The sequence below is a fragment of the Ambystoma mexicanum genome, chromosome 9 (genome assembly GCF_040938575.1).
Source record: "Ambystoma mexicanum isolate Mex_15411 chromosome 9, UKY_AmexF1_1, whole genome shotgun sequence".
Lineage (NCBI taxonomy): Eukaryota > Metazoa > Chordata > Amphibia > Caudata > Ambystomatidae > Ambystoma > Ambystoma mexicanum.
In genome coordinates, this window is record NC_090931.1 from 640,760,009 (window position 1) to 640,779,263 (window position 19,255).

Consider the following 19,255-nt stretch of genomic DNA (forward strand, 5'->3'; position numbering starts at 1 on the left):
GCACGCCAAACCAGGTTTGGTCTCCTTGTTCGTTCTGCCTTTGGCAGGGTTTCTGAGAGAAACCTGCCTCTGGCACCCGAGTGTCTGGGGTAGGCAGGAAGTGAGGGAGGTACCCGAAACTCCTGGTGCTTAGTCTCCTAGGAGACCCAAATGCACTCTGTGGTGATTGGGTGGCTGACTGTCCGGCAAGGACAGCCACCCTGCTGGGTGAGTGACAGCTAGGCTGGAATGGATGGGAGAGAACTGAATAAAAGTCAAGTCTTTAGGCTTGGAAGGCAGAGTCGACCACTGGACGAAGGAACCGAAGAAGAGCTTGAAGAGGACGCCTGCTGTAACTCCTGGACTGTTGGTTTGCCCGGTGAAGCCCTGCTGCAGGTCCGAATCGCCACATTCGCATCGCTGCAAGGACTACTTCTTCCTTTGAGTTGGTGGGACCAATCAACTCCCAAGTAAGCCACCTGCACACCCATCTCAGAGCTGGTTGAATTTCTTCAGAGTTGCTGCAGGAAACCGTAGAGCCAGGGAGAGGGACACCAGATTGTGTGTGTTGCTTATAAGATGGCCTAAAGCTTTTGGAAAAACCTTTGGACTCCCACGAAGCAGGACTGACCAAGCCTGACCCCCCCCCCCTTAGTTGAGTGCGGGACCTCAGATGCGAAACAGCCACTGAAAGTAAAGTTTGCTGGGTGCCAGTTTTGACAATGCCAGTGCAGGAGTCCCCCGAAGTCCTCCCTCTTGTCCCCACGACTGAGGCACAGGAACAGTGAGATCTGCAGAGCTGCACAGGAACAGAAGTCTTCAGCTGCATCTTTTCTTCTTTACTAAGGTACTGTGAAATAAGTCTGAGAACTTACCTCTTACTGTAGAAGTGCTTGTAACTTCCACAACTCACAAGCCTAATCAGCTTGTGACCCTACATTTAATTCTTCTTTTTAATTCAAGACTCTTAAGAACTTGTGCAAAGACTTTTCCATTTACTTACCTGAAGTGCTGCATCCTATACAAAGACTTTTGCCTATTGACTTTGGCTTAGCCTATTGAATTGAATGACTCTTCTCTTGCTATCTGAAAGTATTTGCCCTGCTTAAGGCTATTTGTAATTTCTTGTGTTCTAATAACCTTTGCCTTTTACCAACTATTGAGAGTATTCTGTATGCCAACAGTAAGGTATTAATGTCCCCCAGCACCCTTGTTACTGAAGTCACCTATGGGTGTAGGTTTGCATCTGTGGGCCATCCCAAGAGGGCCTTGTCTGATCCAGAAACTCAAAGTGTACAGTATTGAAGTATATTTGTGTGTTACTATTCTATTGCTCCCTTCTGAAGGCTTTATAACTGACTGATAAATACATTTGTTTATGCAAGAAACCTTGAGAGTGTAAGAGTTTTGAATACCTGCAACTGTGAATCTTTGTGTAACTCCAATACAGCTCACATTTCCCCTTCTTGAGATAAGCCTGGCTGCTCAACACGCTACCGAAACGGTGTCGTACAAGCTTATATCAAAGGCTGGGCTGCCCATACCCGTAGTCATAGTTTCTTATAGTGTTCCCAGAGGGTACTGCATTCAAACATTGCCTAACAGCGTGGATGGGTTTTTAAATGATCAAATCAAGGCTACCAAAAAATTGAAATCTACAGGTGGATTGTTTACGCTAGATAAGTCCTCTTATCACTCCATATTAGAGTTATGGAAACAAACTCTCCCCATTTACTGACGCTAGCCCTTAAAAACAGGGCAAAGGAGATTATGCCATGTACTGTTTACAATAGTTTACAAGAAGGCATAAATGCCCCCGTCCTGCTGGCCTTCAAGACGAAGGCAGATGACCTGATTTTCTAGAAGGTTAATAGCTCACAGTAGATTTCGCTTGGGGGAGGGAGGGGAGGATTTTAATTGCAAGCTTGGCAATGGTTCCCTGGAGCACCCCCCTGTATGGAGGAGAACGTTACCTGCAATATCCCCCTCAGAGATGCTGGATTCTAGGACTTGTGGCACAGGCTTGAAACTACACCTCTGGCTAACTGAATGGGGATTGCAGAGTAGAAATGGCAGATTCCCATATTCCAGGTGCCGTAACGGTCAAAAACCACAAAGATGTACAACCATTTAATATATTTGTATTCATGTCACTGTAGCAGTTGATTTTGAGGTAGTCCTGAATGATCATGCAATCCGTCCAAAGCTTAACTGGTCTTGTAAGAGGATATCCTACGTATGTCTACCAGTCAAATTATTGACCTGAAAAAGAATCAGGTGGGATCCTTTGAATGAACAGGCTACCTTAGAGCAAATAATGGGCGACATCTGCCCATACTATTCATCAAGTTATTAGACCCCAATCCAGATACCGACACTCTTCTTGCCAAATTTGAGGGATTCGTAAGCATGACCTCTTCCAGTTTGTATAGAATAACATCTAGATAGAAATATAAATCCCAAATGTAGTGTTTAACCATGAATGTAAATTGGCTAAACAAGACCTTTTGGGTGTCCTGAAAGCACCAGTCATTGATAAAGCCTTTACTATCTTTAATTTAACTATATAAAGAACAACCAATTGCCAGTCGTAAAGGGGAACAGGCTAGTAATGCATGAGAGGAACTTGGAGGCAGCTAAACAATCCAATTACAAATGTTTTTGGAAGCTGATTAATTTTGGCCCGAGTCACCAAGGGCAAACTATCATTTAGAAACGTGGGTATTAGACTCTGATTGGCTTGCTCTTTTTTCAGACTTGAATACTTCCTCCTTGAAGGGATGGTAACAGAATTGGCCATGAATGCTCATCAGATGTGTCTGAAGAATTGTAATTCACCATTTTAGAAGCGCTCATTGCAATATTTAACAGACACACTATAGAAGCCATGGCCTGGACCCCAGCTGATTTGATCAGGGATCGAGGGTTTTACAGCTCCCCTTTTAACTCCTGTTTTTAATAGTATGGTAAAAAAAGGGCATATTTCGGAATCTTGCAAATGTGCAATTATCTTTCACGTTTTAAAAAGTACACCAAGTCGTCTCATCATATAGACCAATTTCTTTATTGGATTCATTGTTCAAGATCTTTGGTAGGATTATTTTATCTCATTTACAAGCCTCGGTAGAAGCAGAACATATTTTGTCCTGCATTCAATTAGGCAAAGGGCTAGAAACAGATTAGCAGGTGTTGAACCTTTAACTAATTATATCCAACTATGTCCATATAGAGAAACAAAACAAACTTAGCCTTCATGGACCTGTGTACCACATTTGATAAAGTGAACAGAGAAATTATGGGCAGACAAAGGAAAACTCATTCATGAAAATAGAATTGGGTCTACCGGCTGCTACACCAAACTTTACTGTACATTATGAAGTTTCATTTCTTGAAGACTAGCTACTGGTGGAACTTGTTATGTTACTTTGCATTTATAAAGCGCCTTGTGTACCATTGGTATGGTCTCAAGAAGGCGCTGGTAGGTTGATCGCCCTCGGGAACCGAAGTTCAGGTCAGTAGAGAGAAATTGGGAGAGTCAAAAGGTGCGTGTGTGCAACAAATATGTGTGCAGCTTGTATGGCAATCGTGTGATAGCTGCTTTTTAGCTGTAGGTGTGGAGGCCGAGAGATCAGGACTATGTATTTGTTCTGGCAGGTTGTTATCCAGACCGATTTGGCTGCGTTAGGCCTGAGGAGAAACGCTTAGGCTGGAGGGTGTGTAACCAGCAGTGATTAGTTAGGGTGATGGGGAGTTTGAGGCAATTGATGGTATGAGAACAGCTATACCGAATGATCTCATAGTATTGCTGTGTTCTATTTGAGTGGTGGTGTAAATAAGAGAGTAAGCGTGGAGATGTGGATATGGTGGTTTACATTAGCTGCTTGAGGCTGAGCCCACTCCATCCGTTCCATGTACTCCATCCGTTCCATGTACTCCATCCGTTCCATGTACTCCATCCGTTCCATGTACTCCATCCGTTCCATGTACTCCATCCGTTCCATGTACTCCATCCGTTCCATGTACTCCATCCGTTCCATGTACTCAGACCGTCCATGCGTTACGACCGTGTCAAACACTCAAAGCTGTTCGTTTCAATGCTCTTTCAAACCATTCCATGTAAGTCACGCCATTCTAGGCATTCCAATCCGTTCCATGCACCCCAATCCATTTCATGCACTCGAGTCTGTTCTGTGTACTCGCGACTGTTCTGTGTACTTGCGACTGTTCCGTGCACTCCACTTCTTTCCAAGCACTCCAATCCGTTCCAGGGACTTCACCCATTTTATGCACTCCAACCATTTTATGCGCTACTGCTTTTATTCGTTCTACCTCACATTATCCTTTATCCATGCATCATCCATCCACATACATCATCTTCACCCGTTCCGTCCACTTAACCGGTTCTGCCCATTTCACATGTTCTATCCACTTCACCCGTTTCACCCACTTTGCCGGTTCCATCCACCTACTTCATCCGTTCTACCATCCCACCCGTTCCATCCACATGCTTCACCTTTTCCATCTATATAGTCCATCCGTTCCACCCAGTCCATCCGTTCCACCCAGTCTCTTGTGGTTAAGAGTGTGGCAGAACACCAAAGCAATATTAACGCATGAAAACTGAAAGTCCATACTTTCATCAGAACACAATAAGTGGCATAATCCTTGGTTTTTCTTTATTAAAAAAACAATTAGAGAAGGTCAATTATGGATTATGATTTACTAATCCAGAGATCTCCGATAAGGCATATGTGAATCTTATTAAAAACAAGCTTAACCGAATGGATCTCCATCAAAAGAGAAACTCATGAAATTATGAAACCTTCTAACCAAGCTCATATTTTTATGTTAAACGGCTGACTGCAAATATATTTAACTTGGACAAAACCCAAAAATGATTTTATCTATTGTAGCTAATCTCAAAAGCTAGGCCAACTAAACAGATCTATGTGATTACTACGACCCCCAGGATTCCGATGGCCGAAAATGTCGACTTTTTTTTCAATCCCCTTTATACCACATGCATATGCGGGGGAAGCCCCCCCCCCCGCAACTCCCCCATAATACTATTATATCACATACCCCCCACATATATATATGTGGTATAAGGGGGTCGGGGTCGTAAAAAAGTCAGAATTTCGGGAGTCGGAATTCTGGTCGTGACATTTTGGTGCATTTGCAACTAAACTGAATTCCTTTAAGAGCAATCACAGTAAGCTGGTCCAGCTCAGTAAATCGTGATCCCAATTGCCCTTTTTGACCTTCGCTTTAGGCAAGACTATGCATTGCGTTTTCTTCAGTCCAATTTAACAGTACATAGCAAACCGATAACTCCTATTTCTTGACTTGCCTTTTACTTAATGCAGTCCTGTGCTATCTGTTCAGTGCAGCCTCCCACCTTATTGCCTGGAGATCGTGGACTACTCTCTTCAGTCAGCATGGAGGCAAAGAGTCACTCTTTCCATACTGTATAGTTATTGCTCTGGTTGATTTTAAATGTCTTGTGCTGGACAAAATGGCCTATATTATTTATTTTTATTAACGATTTCCTAGAATGTTGATCTTAACATGCTGGAATTTTCGTCCTTGGCTTCTTTGGAATTCGTTATTGATGAGGATGTATTAACTCATGAATAATTTCAAATTGTACTCGCAAATTATGATTCAACTTTTCTTTTTGCTGCTTTCTGATCTTCATATCACCGATCAGGATGTGCCTTTTGTACAAGAAAGCTGCATGTGATGTGATGTTATTTTCTTTATATGCTTTTATGGCTTTGTTGCAGCCGAAATTAAGTATTTTGATGATGAACAATCATATTGCTTTAATTAGTATCAGTGTGCTAGTGCAGGTAGGGATGCCATCAGTAATTCAAAATCTCACTATGGGAATGTTTCTAACACCGCAGACACACAATTGGGCATCCTGGAACTCCCCTGAAAATGTGAGGTCGAAAATTCTGGTATCCTTACAGAGGTAAATGAGTTAAGGGCTTGCACAATGTTGATCCTCGACATTAACCTCAGCTGAACTGCCTTTCTTCTAAGAATGCACAAACTCCTTATCAGCTCCATTTCTCCTTATTCTAAGTGCAGTGTAATTTGAAGGATTGGTGGGTATACCCCATATAACTGCTAACCTAGGTCTGCATTGACAAGATCCCCGTCACCACATTTCTCAATCTCCACCGTAGAGTTGATTCCCATAATTGTGTCTTAATGTAACAGAAGGACTCCATTTTGATAAAGGGTGGTTTGGAGATTATTACACAAGTAAGATCTTGCACAATTGTCCTTGTATGCACAAGAAACAAATTAAACAGATTAAAAACTGGCTATGTTGGAGTCCATCTCAGAAGCCCCCCACACTTTACTGCTTTCTGACTTGTTTTTGCTCAAGCCTCCTTACCGCACTCTGACTACTTGGTCACGTGGTGTGTCCACCTCATCAGGGAACATCTCCTCTGCTCTCTGCTGTTTATACTTATGCAGCAGCTCATCCTCCTCTCCATCCACCTTTTCATCGTATTGCTCATCCTGAGTGCTCTCTGCTCCTGTCAAAGACTCGCTCTCTTCCAGCTCCTCGTCCTCACTTTCCCGATCCTCCTGGCATGGGTAACCAAGAAAAGACCTCATTATGCAAGATGTGACTTAAACATGCGACTACAATTACACACTGCATATAGAAGGCTCTCATTGCCCATTGCACACAAAAAGTACTTTTTCTCATTGCACAATAGTTGTAAAAGAAAGCAGCTGTGGACACACACGTGCACACACTATGCACAGGAGTAAACAGGCCCCTTGCTTTGTAGGTTTTCTCTGTGCATATATGCAAACGTGCAGGGGTACAGACACCATCTACAGTAGTGAACCACAAACTACATACATGAGAAAAATAACCAGCACTAAATACAACGGTAAGCAGTCATTGACAAAGACGGGGATAAATATTAAGCAAATTATGTACAACAGTAAACTGCGGCACATATTTTAGTTGCAGAGAAAAACTGATGCGGATAAATAAAATGGTAGGGGAGCAAATGGCTGGACATATACTCAAGTGATAAGACAAACTAGGTACCTGTGCTACGAAGTTCAACAACAAAGTACAATAAAGGACATTTTTGTGCACACTCAAAATCAGAAATGTCCTCAAGTATGTTTATGAATCCCTTGATGTCATCACTTCTCCCCCAGAGGGGGACCCTTCTCATGGGGCTAGGGAGGTGAGGCCTGTTAGTTAAGAATGAGTGCAGTCCAACTGGTGTGAGACTACACAAGACTTATCGCTGGGTATTAGGTAACCCACCTTTTAGATAGGCCTGTACTACAGAAATTGGTATTTGTAATTTTGTATTTGTACATCGCTTATACCCAAATGAAGTGCTTCAAAGCGGGATGGAAGCATGGGAAAACAGTCATTCTTAGGCCTTGAAGTTTCCGAATGATCTAACAGAAAGTGAATAGCGTACTAGGCCTGGCGCCATGTCACCTAGTGCAAGTGCATGAAGTGCAACTGGATCAACCAGATTAGGCAGGGGGATAAGACAGCACTTACTAGGACCAGTAAATCAGGTCATGCAAAGGAACAGGCGGAGGTGCAAGGGAGGAGCAAGGTGGGAACAAGTGCATCCAGTCTAGCAGGGCCCTGGGTTAAGTGCTGAGATGTTACCTCTCTTATGGAACATATGACGAAGTGCAGTAGGGTTACCCCTCATGGAACGAAAGCTAAAAGTGCAGTAGAGCTGCATGTAGTGCAGAGGCCCGGAGGCCAGTGCAAAGACTGGCGGGGGAGCTTGGGACCTGTGAGGCTCTGGAGGTGAGCCAGTCAGCAAAAACTTCGCAGAGTTAGGGGAGAGATGGAGAAGTGATGCTGGAGATTAAGAGGGGAGGTTAGCAAGAGAGAGGGAGAGAGAAAGAGAAAAGGAAGTTCTGACTGGTAGTGTGACTGAGAAGCCACGCTCATTTTAAGAGGGATAATGTGAGCTGTAGAGCTGCACAATTAAATCACTAAATAAAAAGGTATCCAATTAAACACTTACACACTTTGTGTATAAATACATATTTATTATATAACAAAGATATTTAAATCATTCTTTAAAAAGCAGTAACTGGCAGTAACATTAATCCCAAGTAAGGATTTAATTCAAAACAAAAATTGAACACTAAAGCAGATGAGTAATTCATACGTTACACATTTTCCAGCACCCAGAGGTGGTGTCATTGGAGGGCAGTATAATAATGTGTTATTTATATAGCGCCTTTATCCAAAGCGCTTTACATAGCACATATTTATATACAATATCACCCAACCGAAATTGGTACTCCATTATCGACCTTGGAAGGAGGAAAAGCTGAGTTGGCCTTGCTGGGATTCGAACATGCAGCCTGCAGATCGCGCTCAGATAGCATCATCAAGCGCTCAACCCGCTGAGCTATACTTATTTTGGATCACCTTTGCAGTATTGACTTATTAAAGAAGGGAAAGGTTAAGGTTAGATCAGAACAGACTGGTATTCTATAAAAACCAACAGTTAAGATTCTCCCAATGGGATGCAGGCAGTCTCTTATCCCAGCATTAAGAGTGCTCAACAATTACAACCTGTAAGTAACCAGCACAGCCAAAGCCAAAAAAGTTCAGGAGGAGGACTTTAGGGAGCCAGGACAGCCAAAATCAATAGCCAAAGTCTAAGTTCTGATGCTCTTCTTCTCAGAACATTTTTTCTTAAATAGTCAGTAGTTCAAAAAGAAAATCACAGCAACTCGAGGAGTCACCTTCAAGAAGCACAAGCTGAAAGGCCAGTGCAAGTGAGTTGAGGTCAACTCAAAGTAGGGTTAAATAGCACTCCCAAAGGTAGGAAGCACACCAAATGTCAAAAGGACAATGTACCCCAAGCCCCACAGTACCTTTGAATTGAATAATATGTTCCAGCTGGATGGCTTCTGGTTGCAGTGCAGCAGACCCTTGTTCCTGGTCCTGGGTCGTGGTGATGAAACTGAGGACGTCTGGCGGGCTCCTGCGGCAACACTCGAGAGAGGGGGACTTGGCAGCAATGGATTCCTCAGGATTCAGTGTCTCGTTTTGGTGCCTTTTTCTCAGCGCCAAAGAACGACGAACCACTCTGGGTAGTAGTTCTTTGATCCCTCGGTCCTGGACTCTGGTGAAAGGACTCTGGACGCACATTTCCTGCTTTTGTAGGGTCCTCTGGAAGCCCACAAGGTTTTGGCCAGATTCACAATTGATATGATATGATATGATATGGTATTTGTAACGCGCCTATACACAAGTGTTTCAAGGCGCGACGAGGCAGGGAGGGAGGGAAACAAGGGGAAGACGGACAAGCGATCCTACTAGGCCAGGTGTCATTCAGATCGCGCAAGTGCAGAGGTAAGGGGAAAAGGAGAAAGTGCAGGGGGAGGAGGTGGGGGGAAAAGTGCAGTACAAGGTAAGTGGCGTAGTGAAATAATAACGATAATAATAAATAAAAAGGGCCAACTAGTGGCAAGTGCGAGGTAAGTGCAGAGCAAGTGCTGAGCAGGGGGCTGTAGGGATACAGTGACAGTCCCACAGTGCAGGGGGAGCCAGGGGGGCAGTGCAAGTGGAGAGTGGCTGGGCCCTGGACCGAGGTCGCTGAGAGTGGCCCAGATGCAGGTTAAGTACAGAATTCAGTGGGGAGTTAAGCAGGTTTAGCAGGGGAGAGGGAGAGAGAAGGCAGAAGCGAAGAGGAAGGTTTTGAGGTGCTTCCGGAACCGGAGATGGTTCTCCTCAAGTTTCAGGGAGGCAGGCAGGCTGTTCCAGAGGGAGGCCCCTGCTGCGGAGAGAGATCTACCCCCAGCGCGTTGCTTCGAGAAGCGGCTGACCATGAGGGAGTTAGAGATGGATGAGCGAAGGGCTCGTGAAGGAAGATATTTAGGAAGAGAGAGTTGAAGGTATTTAGGCCCCAAGCCCCAGAAGGCCTTGTGGACAATGCAGAGGGTTTTGAACTTAATCCTCGCAGCCACTGGGAGCCAGTGAAGAGATTTCAGTCCTGGAGAGATACGGTCCCTGGGCTTGAGGCCAAGGACAAGTCTCGCAGTTCTGTTCTGGATAAGTTGCAGAGGGCGGAGAGTGGAGGCAGGGAGATTAAGATAGAGGCTGTTACAGTAGTCCAGCCTAGAGAGAACCAGGGCTCGGGAGACAGTGAGCTTCTGGGGGAAGGAGAGGAAGGGAAGAATACCTCTGAGGAGGTGCAGCTGGTAGTGTGATTTCTTAGAGACATCAGATATATGAGGAGAGAAGGAGAGTGTGGAGTCGAAGATGACCCCGAGGTTTTTAGCCTTGCATGTAGGGGCAGGAAGGGGGCCAAGGGAGGCCGGCCAGAGAGCTGCAGGGAAGGAGGGAGTGGGTGCGCCGATGAGTAGAATCTCAGTCTTACTGGCGTTAAGGCAGAGGTCATTGGCGGCACACCATTCCTGGATAGCAGACAGACAGTCAGAGATGAGGGAAGGAGAGGAGGAGGCCGAGGGTAGCCTGAAAATGAGCTGGGTATCGTCCGCATAGCACTGGAAGTGGGGGCAGAGGGCGGCGATGCGGTGGGCAAGGAGTGCCAGATACTGGTTGAAAAGCCAGGGAGAGAGGTTGGATCCCTGGGGGACACCACAGGTGGAGAAAAAGATGTCAGAGAGGAAGGAGCCCATTTGGACCTGGGAGGGTCGACCAGAGAGGAAAGAGGTCAGCCATGCCAGAGCCTGACCAGTGATACCCAGGTTATCACGGAGACGGTTGAGCAGGATGGCATGGTTGACAGTGTCAAAGGCAGAGGAGAGATCGAGCAGAATGAGAACACAGGGAGTGTTGGAATCGAGGTTTAGGAGCAGGTCCTCACGGATGTTCAGGAGAGCAGTTTCCGTGCTTCTGGCCGCTCTGAAGCCGGATTGATGGTCATGAAGATTACCCACAGATTCAGCATGGAGGTTAAGCTGGGAGATGGCCAGTTTCTCCAGGAGCTTGCCCAGGAAGGGAGTAATGGAGATTGGGCGATAGTTGGCCGGGCAGGAGGGGTCGGAAGAGGGTTTCTTGAGGAGGGGGTGCACAAGGGAGTGCTTGAGGGGGGATGGGAAGACTCCAGAGGCGAATGAGTGGTTGCAAAAGTCAGCCAGGGCAGGAGCCAGGGAGACGATGTGGTCCTTGATGGTTTTGGAGGAACAGGGGTGAACCTGTTTAGACGAGGCTTTCATAGATCGGACTTGTCTGGAAACCTCGTCAGCAGAAAAAGGTGGAAATGAAGAGAAGGAGGGCGGAGGGGCGGCTGCAAGAGAGCAAGAGGAAGAGCCAGGAAGAGAGGGAGGGAGGAGAGGGGAGGAGAGTGAGGACAGGATATCCTGAGTTTTTGAGATGAAGTGCGAGGCCAGTGCAGTGCAGAGGGCCTGTGAGGGGACAGGAGAGGTAGAGACTGCAGCAGGGTTGGCCAGCTCCTTGCAGATTTTAAAGAGTTCGGCCGAGTTGTTTGATGCCTCAGAGATGCGGGCTTGGATAAGGGCTCTCTTCTTAGTGAGAACGGAGAGCCGGTATTGCCTTTGGAGCAGGCGGCAGGCCAGTTTGTCAGAGGATGAACATGAAGCACGCCATTTCCTCTCTGCCACCCTGCACTTGCGTTTTAGGGTGACGAGATCCGAGTCGTACCAGGAATTACATTTGGCTTTGGGCTTCAGGCGGATTCTCATGACGGGGGCAAGGATGTCGAGAGTATCAGATATAGAGGAATAGAGCATGGAGAGGGCTGTGTCGGGGTGGGAGTCAGCCGAGGGGGGAGGAGGGGGCGAGAAGGTGGCAGCGAAAGCCTCAGCTGACACGCGCTTCATGGGTCGGATGACCGAGAAGGTGGGTGGCAGTGAAGAGGGTGGCTTAGCCTGTGGGGTAGGGAGGGAGAGGTGGGAGGATAGAAGAAAGTGATCACTCCAGGAGAGAGGAGTGGAGAGAGGGAGGGAGAGGGGAAGGTCAGAAGAGATCAGAGCATCAAGAGTGTGCCCTGCAGAGTGAGTAGGACCAGAAGGGAGAATAGAGAGTGAGAGAGAGTTGCAGAGTTCGCGAAAGAGACCAGTGGGGGGACAGGAGGCATCAAGGTGGATGTTGAAGTCGCCGAGAAAGAGGAGTTGGGTGGTTGAGGACAGGAGTGATGAGGAGAGATCAGCCCACTCAGAGAGGAAGGAGGAAATTTGACCAGGTGGCCGATAGATAGTAGCCACGGTAAGGGAATGGCTAGGAGAGAGAGAAAGTCGGCAGACAAGACATTCAAAAGAGGAGTAGGTCTGCGTAGGAGTGACAGTGGCAGGAATCCACTCAGGGAAGATAAGGGCAACACCACCCCCTGAACGGTTGGGCCTGGGCACGGAGAGGATCTTGTAGCCGTCAGGTAGGAGTGTGTCGAAGCTGGTGGCAGAGCTGGCAGTGAACCAAGTCTCAGTGAGACCGAGGACGTCGAGGTCCAGTTCCTCAAGAAGGCGACAGATGTCAGAGGAGTGCTTGATGGCAGAGCGAGAGTTTAGAGTGGCAATGTGGAGAAGGTTGCCACCCTTGAAGAACTTCCGGGGAGGGGTACAGATCAGAGGTACACCCTGCGGAGGTGTTAGAGAAGGAGTTGAAGAGGGAGCAAGGGAGGGGGCAGGGAGGGAGGGGGGAGGTAAGGTAGCTGAGGATAGAGGAGGGGGGACAGCGGGAGCGGAGAGGAAGTTGATGAGGCATGGGAAGCGTCTATCAAAGAGGTGAAGGTTGGCCTGAGGGCCTTGGACCAAGACGGTCCCGTTAGCATAGACATTAATGATGGCTTTAGAGGAGTGGAAAGGGGCCAAGAGGACATCCCAACGGGTGCCACCATTAATGGGAGAGGTGGAGAAAGGAGAGAGCACAGCGACCATGTGAAGGGTCCATAGGTCAGGTGAAGGCACGAAGAAGAGAATGTCAGTGAGAGTTTCCTTGGAGCAGGCGCTCGTGTAGGTGTCAGCGATAGGGAGGCCTGGGTTGGAGACCAGGATGTCCTTTTTAAACTTTTTCCTACCGGATTTAGTGAGGAGAGCAGGATAGTCAATGGAGAAGCAGTTAGAGTAGATAGGCGAGATGGAGAGCACCATGGAATAGGAGGGGAGGCGAACGACACGAGTATGCAGACAGGAAGTGAGTGGAGGGCACTAGTTTAACACAGTGAAGAGCAAACAGTAATGCGTAGGGGGTCAGGGCCACCTAAGTTTGAGATTCCTGCGAGAGGAGAGAAACACCCTAGTTTACCGGAAAATTAGAATAGGGGGGCGAGGCAACGTGCGGGTGAGGTGAGGAGGGATGGGCCGGAGAACAGGTGGAACTTGCGCTTGGCGTCCCCTGCGGACACCTGCAGACACACAGGGAGCCGCACTGTAGGAGTCGCCCTTGGCCTGGGGCCCTTAGCCGCAGGGGCTGCCGGGCAGAGGGCTGCCCAGGAAGGGGGAGGTTATAGGCAGAGGGAGAGGAGGGGAGGGGGTGTGGGCGGGCAGGGAGGCGGGGAGGGAGGGGAAAGACCAGGAAGTGGGAGGGGGGGGAGCAGGAGCAGGCCACACACGCGCTGGGAGCGCGAGAAAAATAAAACAACAACGTTTCTTTTCCTTTACAAAATATTGAATGCACAAACTCACGGAGGCCCAGGCAGGGCTTTCAAGGCCTGCTAATCCCCTCAGGCCACCGGCGACCGCTCTCCACGCTCAGCTGGAGAAAGAAGCGAGCGTGGGGAGCGGCCGTCGAGTAGGCCAGAGGGGAGGCAGGACCCAGCCAATCAGAGGGGGGTGAGGGCGGGCAGGGAGGCGGGGAGGGAGGGGAAAGACCAGGAAGTGGGAGGGGGGGGGAGCAGGAGCAGGCCACACACGCGCTGGGAGCGCGGGAAAAATAAAACAACAACGTTTCTTTTCCTTTACAAAATATTGAATGCACAAACTCACGGAGGCCCAGGCAGGGCTTTCAAGGCCTGCTAATCCCCTCAGGCCACCGGCGACCGCTCTCCACGCTCAGCAGAAGACAATGCACTCACAGATGGTCGAGGTACCCCGGGTATTGGGATTCTGCAGCAATGGAAAGTCTCAAGTCGAGGGTTGCGCCAAAATAGAGTTCATCTTGAGGCTAGTTGGTCCCACCAGCCTAAGGGAAGAAATCGTCCTGTACAGTTCTTGCCCGTCGATTTGAAAATGGGGTTAGCACAGCTGCAGGTCTTCACCGTGCACTTCGCAGTCCAGGAGGATGCTGTTGGCGTCTTCTTCAGAAGTTGTCTTCCAGTGGTCGACACTGCTTCTAGTCCCAAAAACCTCGCTTTTTATCCAAGGTTCCCATTCATTCACAAACCTAAGATGTCAATCACACAGCAGGGTGGCTGTCCTCCAGGACAGCTAGCCGGCCAATTGGAACTGGTTTCAGGCACACCTAGAGACAAAGGACCGGAATGTTTCGGGACCCTCCCTCACTTCCTACCTTTCCAGGCATAGTAGCCTGCCAAAGGCAAAACACACAAAGGTCTCAAACCAGATTCAAACAGACCAAAAGACCAGAAGAAACTAACTGACAAGAAATGGTGAAAAAAGAAGACTGGGGCCATTTTGTGAAAATGGTCATCCTTGGGTGCTGTACTGCAGCTGAGGCATCAGCCTGCAGATACATGTAACACAGTAGTAAAAAGGAAACCACTGCCACCAGCCATTCAAGTGAGTTGGTATAACAAAATGTTACATGAGGAATGGGTTAAAGGGGTTACTATGTAACCCCCCCAGCACTCCACATAGGGTGGTGTGTGCTGGGCCCACAAGGGAAAAGGTAACCAAGATAGGGGTCATTTTACAAGTTTTGGGAACAGTAGTTCACCTGAGAAAATGTTTAACGACATTAATTGAAGTCCAAAGGACGTCTTAGTGGCAATGCACAAAAAGTGCTGTGTGTCACAATGCAAAAAGCAGATTGTTGGGGAGCATTCCCATCAATGTGCTAATTCCCTCTACCTTGGAGCCCTCCAGCTCTTTTGCTAAACTTTGGGACTTTGAACTTTTCCTTTCACTGTGTTTTCTGTGTTTATTTATTTTGGTTATGGAGTCTAAACAAATCCATAGGCATCATCTTTACATTTGTGTCAAACAGCACCCTCAGTGCAGTGACACAGGGAAGCCTTTTAGGCTGTCCCAGGGTTTAAATACCTTCTCTGGGATAAACTACTGTTTCCCAGAACAAGTAAAGTTAAATTGACTTTACTAGTCTTTCCAAATTCCTATTCCCAGCACACCGCATCTTCTTACCTGGAGAGTGTGCGAGCTTTTTTTCCCCACTCACGTATTTTAATGTGATTTTATACACTGTTTCTTTTTGGTTACAGAGTCTAACCAACTCCATAGGCATCTTTTACAATTGTGTCACCCAGCACCTTCAGTGCAGTGCCACAGGGAAGTCTTCCATTTCCCATGGTTTAAATACCTTCTCTGGGATCAACTACTGTTTTCCAGAACAGTGGAGTCAAATTGACTTCACTTAGTCCCGTAAAATTCTAGACCCAGCACACCCTATCTTACCATAGAGTGCTGGAGGGGTTACTTAGTATCCCCTTTGTCTAGAAACTCATGTAGCAGTAAAATGCTACTCTTTCCTCCTGAAATGGCTGGTGGTTTTACAACGAACTACCATGATTTTTCCTGACCACGAACACCAGTCGCGTTAAATCGCAAGAGACATTTTTTCAAGATGGCATCTGAGCCCCCTTTGTTAAACAGGTCCCGGTCTTCTTTTTTTCACCATTTCTTTTTGGAAAGGTCATTCTAGAGTTTGTCTCTGCGCACCAAACCAGGTTTGGCCCCTTTGTTCTCATGCCTTTGGCGGGATTCAGGACTGAAGACCGCCTCTGGCGCCCGAGTGTCTGGGGTGGGCAGGAAGTGAGGGAGGTGCCCGAAACTCCCTGTACTTAGTCTCCTAGGGGACCCAAATGCACTCTGGCGTGATTGGCTGGCTGACTGTCCGGCAAGGACAGCCACCCTGCTGGGTGAGTGGCAGCTAGGCTGGAATGAATGTGAGGAAACTGCCTTCCAAGCCAAGAGACTCTCCTTTTATCCAGAGTCGCCCACTGGAAGAAACATTTAAGGCTAGCCTTTTGGGGTTCTTGTTTTCTTTTTTGTTGGCTTATATTAACTGGCTGGTAAATTAATAATTGTTTTATCAAGAAACCTTGAGTTTAAGTGTCTGCGTGAATACTTGTCACTGTGAACCTCTGTGTAACTCCCCTAAAGCTCACATTGACCCCTCTTGAGATAACCCTGGCTACTCGTCCACACTACCAACCTGTGTAGTACAGCCTTATACCAAAGGTTGGGTTACTACTGCCAGGAGGTCGTGGTTGTTGTAGTGCACCCTAAGGGTACTGCATACAATCTTGCCTAACAACCAGGATGGCACCAAAGTTTCAGCTCGATTCCAAAGACAGTGCACACCACAATGGATTGAGGTCCTAGGGTATTCATGTATTGTAGCCCCGCAATGTCTCAGCATAATGTGGGATGGCTGAAAATGCAGGTCTCGGACGGGGTTGTCGTTTTGGGAGTCCACAGGTCGCTTGGAGGGAAGGGTAACAGCAGGCTCTGGTTACATAGCCGGCTCTCCGGTCACTGGAAATTGACTCAGCCACGTTTTCTTCATCTTCCTCTTCAGATTTGGTTCCAGTGGTCGACTTGTCAGCAGCTTCCAGGTGCAGAGTTTTTACCAGGAACAACAGCACAACCTCTGCATTCTCTCCCAGCATTTTAACAACCTCTGCATTCTCCCCCTGCATTTTACAGAAAGGGGCGGTCTGGCTGTCCAAGTGGGACAGCCAGCCACCCCCACCCCCACTGGGAGCTGTTACCTTTCAGGCAAGGTAGAAGACAAAGGGCTGCAGAGTTTTGGATTCCTCCTTCGCTTCCTGGCTTTGCAGACACTCTTGAGCCTGGGTGGGGAATCCACAAGATTCCCGCCAAAGGCAAAACAGCCACGGAGGTCGTTCCCCCACCTAGAATGGCAGGGGAAAAACTCAAACAGCAAGCACACAAATGGCAAAAAAAGACAGAGCACACCATTTTAGAAAAATGGTGGCCCTTTTGCGCATTACCAAGACTGAATTAACAGCCTGCGAGTAATAAAGACTAAAAGTCATGAAGGTAAAACCACTGCCATTAGCCATTTATGTAAAACTAGCAATTGTAACAAAATGTTACCTGGTAAGTAAGAAAGGGGATACATTGCATCACCCCAGCAATCCACATAAGTTGGGGTTTGCTGGCACGCTATATAAAATGTAAAAGGGGGATGAAAATCCCTCTTTACTACTTGGGGACTGTCGTTCAACCAAGTACATGAAAGATACATTAACAGGGGAGCCCATAGGGGCAAACCAGCCCAAAAGTTGTAGGAAACTAACTTCAACCATACACTATGGGGTGACATAAAAAGGTCACCCATAAAAAGAGTAAAAGACTAGGTGAGGGGAAAAAAGATTTCCCTTCACTTAGGGACAAGGTACAATAGTTACCCAGTCAAAGAAAAAGGTGATGGGGTTGACAGGTCAGGAAGATTTATCATTGATATGAAAATCTTACCCGGCAATGGGTGAAGTGCTAGAGTAGAGGAAGAGAGAGTCAGAGGCAGATTAGAGGCAAAGACAGTTTGTTAGCTGGCAGGCAGATGAGATGTATGTTTAGAGGGTAACACAGAGGCAAGGAGGTAGGCTTTCATTTCTGTTTTGAACAAACCTGTGTGGACTGTTACTCGACTGTCTAGGGAAAGAACTCCATGCAAGTGGAGCAAGAAGATAAAAGAGCCGAAGCGAGGAGTCACAGGGATTTCATCGATTGTAATGAAACAGTTAGCAGCTCGTTTTATTCACTGGTTTACCTCTTAATTGATAATTGAATGAACTCTTAATTTTCAAAATGTGTAACTAAAATAATCAAATTGTTCTTAAACTACTACAACTGTTCTTTAAGAGCAAGCTATGGCTGTTGCAGAATGTTTAGGCTCAGTCACAGATTTTATGCTTTGAATCAAGTTTGCCGCGATTCCATTCCTAGCCTTACCCCAGACACTGTTTCGTCCATCGCACCGTCTTCCACTTCTTCCATGTAGTCATCATCGTCGTCCTCACTGCTGCTTTTCTCTGCCCCGCTTTCATCATCATCCAGAATCCATGCTGCCTGGTACTCTGATGTACCTTTGGGTACCTTCCTTACAACATTCTTCTTTTTCTGAACGGAATCTAAAAAAATTATAATAATCTTGATAAAACAATTATTAATTTACCAGTCAGTTAATGTAAGCCTTCTTCAGAAGGGGGCACTGTAAAACACCACACAAATATACTTTGGGATGGCATACAGCAGAGACTTACACCCACAGTTGACCTCAATTGCCAGGGTGCTGTTGACATTAATGTATTCCTGTTGGCATTCAGAATTAGTTAAGAACAAGTCAAAAGGAAAAGATTATTAGAGCAAACAAGTTACCACACATTTCTTATGCAGGCAAATACTTTCAGATCCCCCAATAATAGTCATTCAGTTAAAACAGGCTAAACAAAAGTCAATAGGCAACAGGCAACAGTCTATATGGGCTGAAGCACTTCTTGGAAAGGGAGTGGGAAAGTCTTTACACAATGTTTGAGAAGTCTTTGAAGAAAAAAAGATGAATCAATGTAGGGCCACACGCTGTTAGACTTGTGAGTAGTAGAAGATGCAAGCAACTCTACATCAAGAGGTAAATTCTCTTAGACTTTGTACAGTACCTTAAGAAAAGATGCAGCAGATAACCCCTGTTCCTGTGCAGCTCTGCAGATCTCACTGTTCCTGGGTCTCAGTCGTGGGGACAAGAGGGAGGACGTTGGGGGACTCCTGCACTGCACTGGGACGGTCAAAACTTGCAACTGGCAAACTTCACCTTCAGTGGCTGTTTAGTGTTTCAGCTCCTCGTGTCTACCGCAAATAGCAACACTGCGGTTTCTGACTGTCGAGATGAACTTTCCTTGCTTCTGGGGACTCGCACTCCGTTGAGGGGGCTCAGGCTTGGTCAGACCTGCTTCCTGGGAGTCTGGAGGATCTTCCGGGAGCTCTTGGCCAACTTAAAACTGGGGTTCCTCTCCCTGGCTCTATGGTTTCCAGCAGCAACTCTCTGGAAATTCAACCATCTCCGAGATGGATCTCCAGTTGGCTTACTTTGGAGTTGATTGGTCCCACCAACTCAAGGGGAGAAGTCGTCCTTGTAGGGGCTTCTCTGTCAATGCGA

At 47.1% G+C, this 19,255-nt stretch overlaps 1 protein-coding gene across 1 annotated transcript in view; it reads right to left on the reverse strand.

The window, feature by feature from the left end:
• Nucleotides 1–19,255, reverse strand: part of TSR1 (TSR1 ribosome maturation factor) — a 325,627-nt gene that overhangs the window by 151,573 nt on the left and 154,799 nt on the right. The window contains exons 7-8 of the mRNA XM_069615351.1: nt 18,055–18,233; nt 6,389–6,585 (exon numbers count right to left, since the gene is read on the reverse strand). Of these exons, the coding sequence (XP_069471452.1) occupies nt 6,389–6,585; nt 18,055–18,233 (376 nt within the window). The remainder of the gene's footprint in view (nt 1–6,388; nt 6,586–18,054; nt 18,234–19,255) is intronic.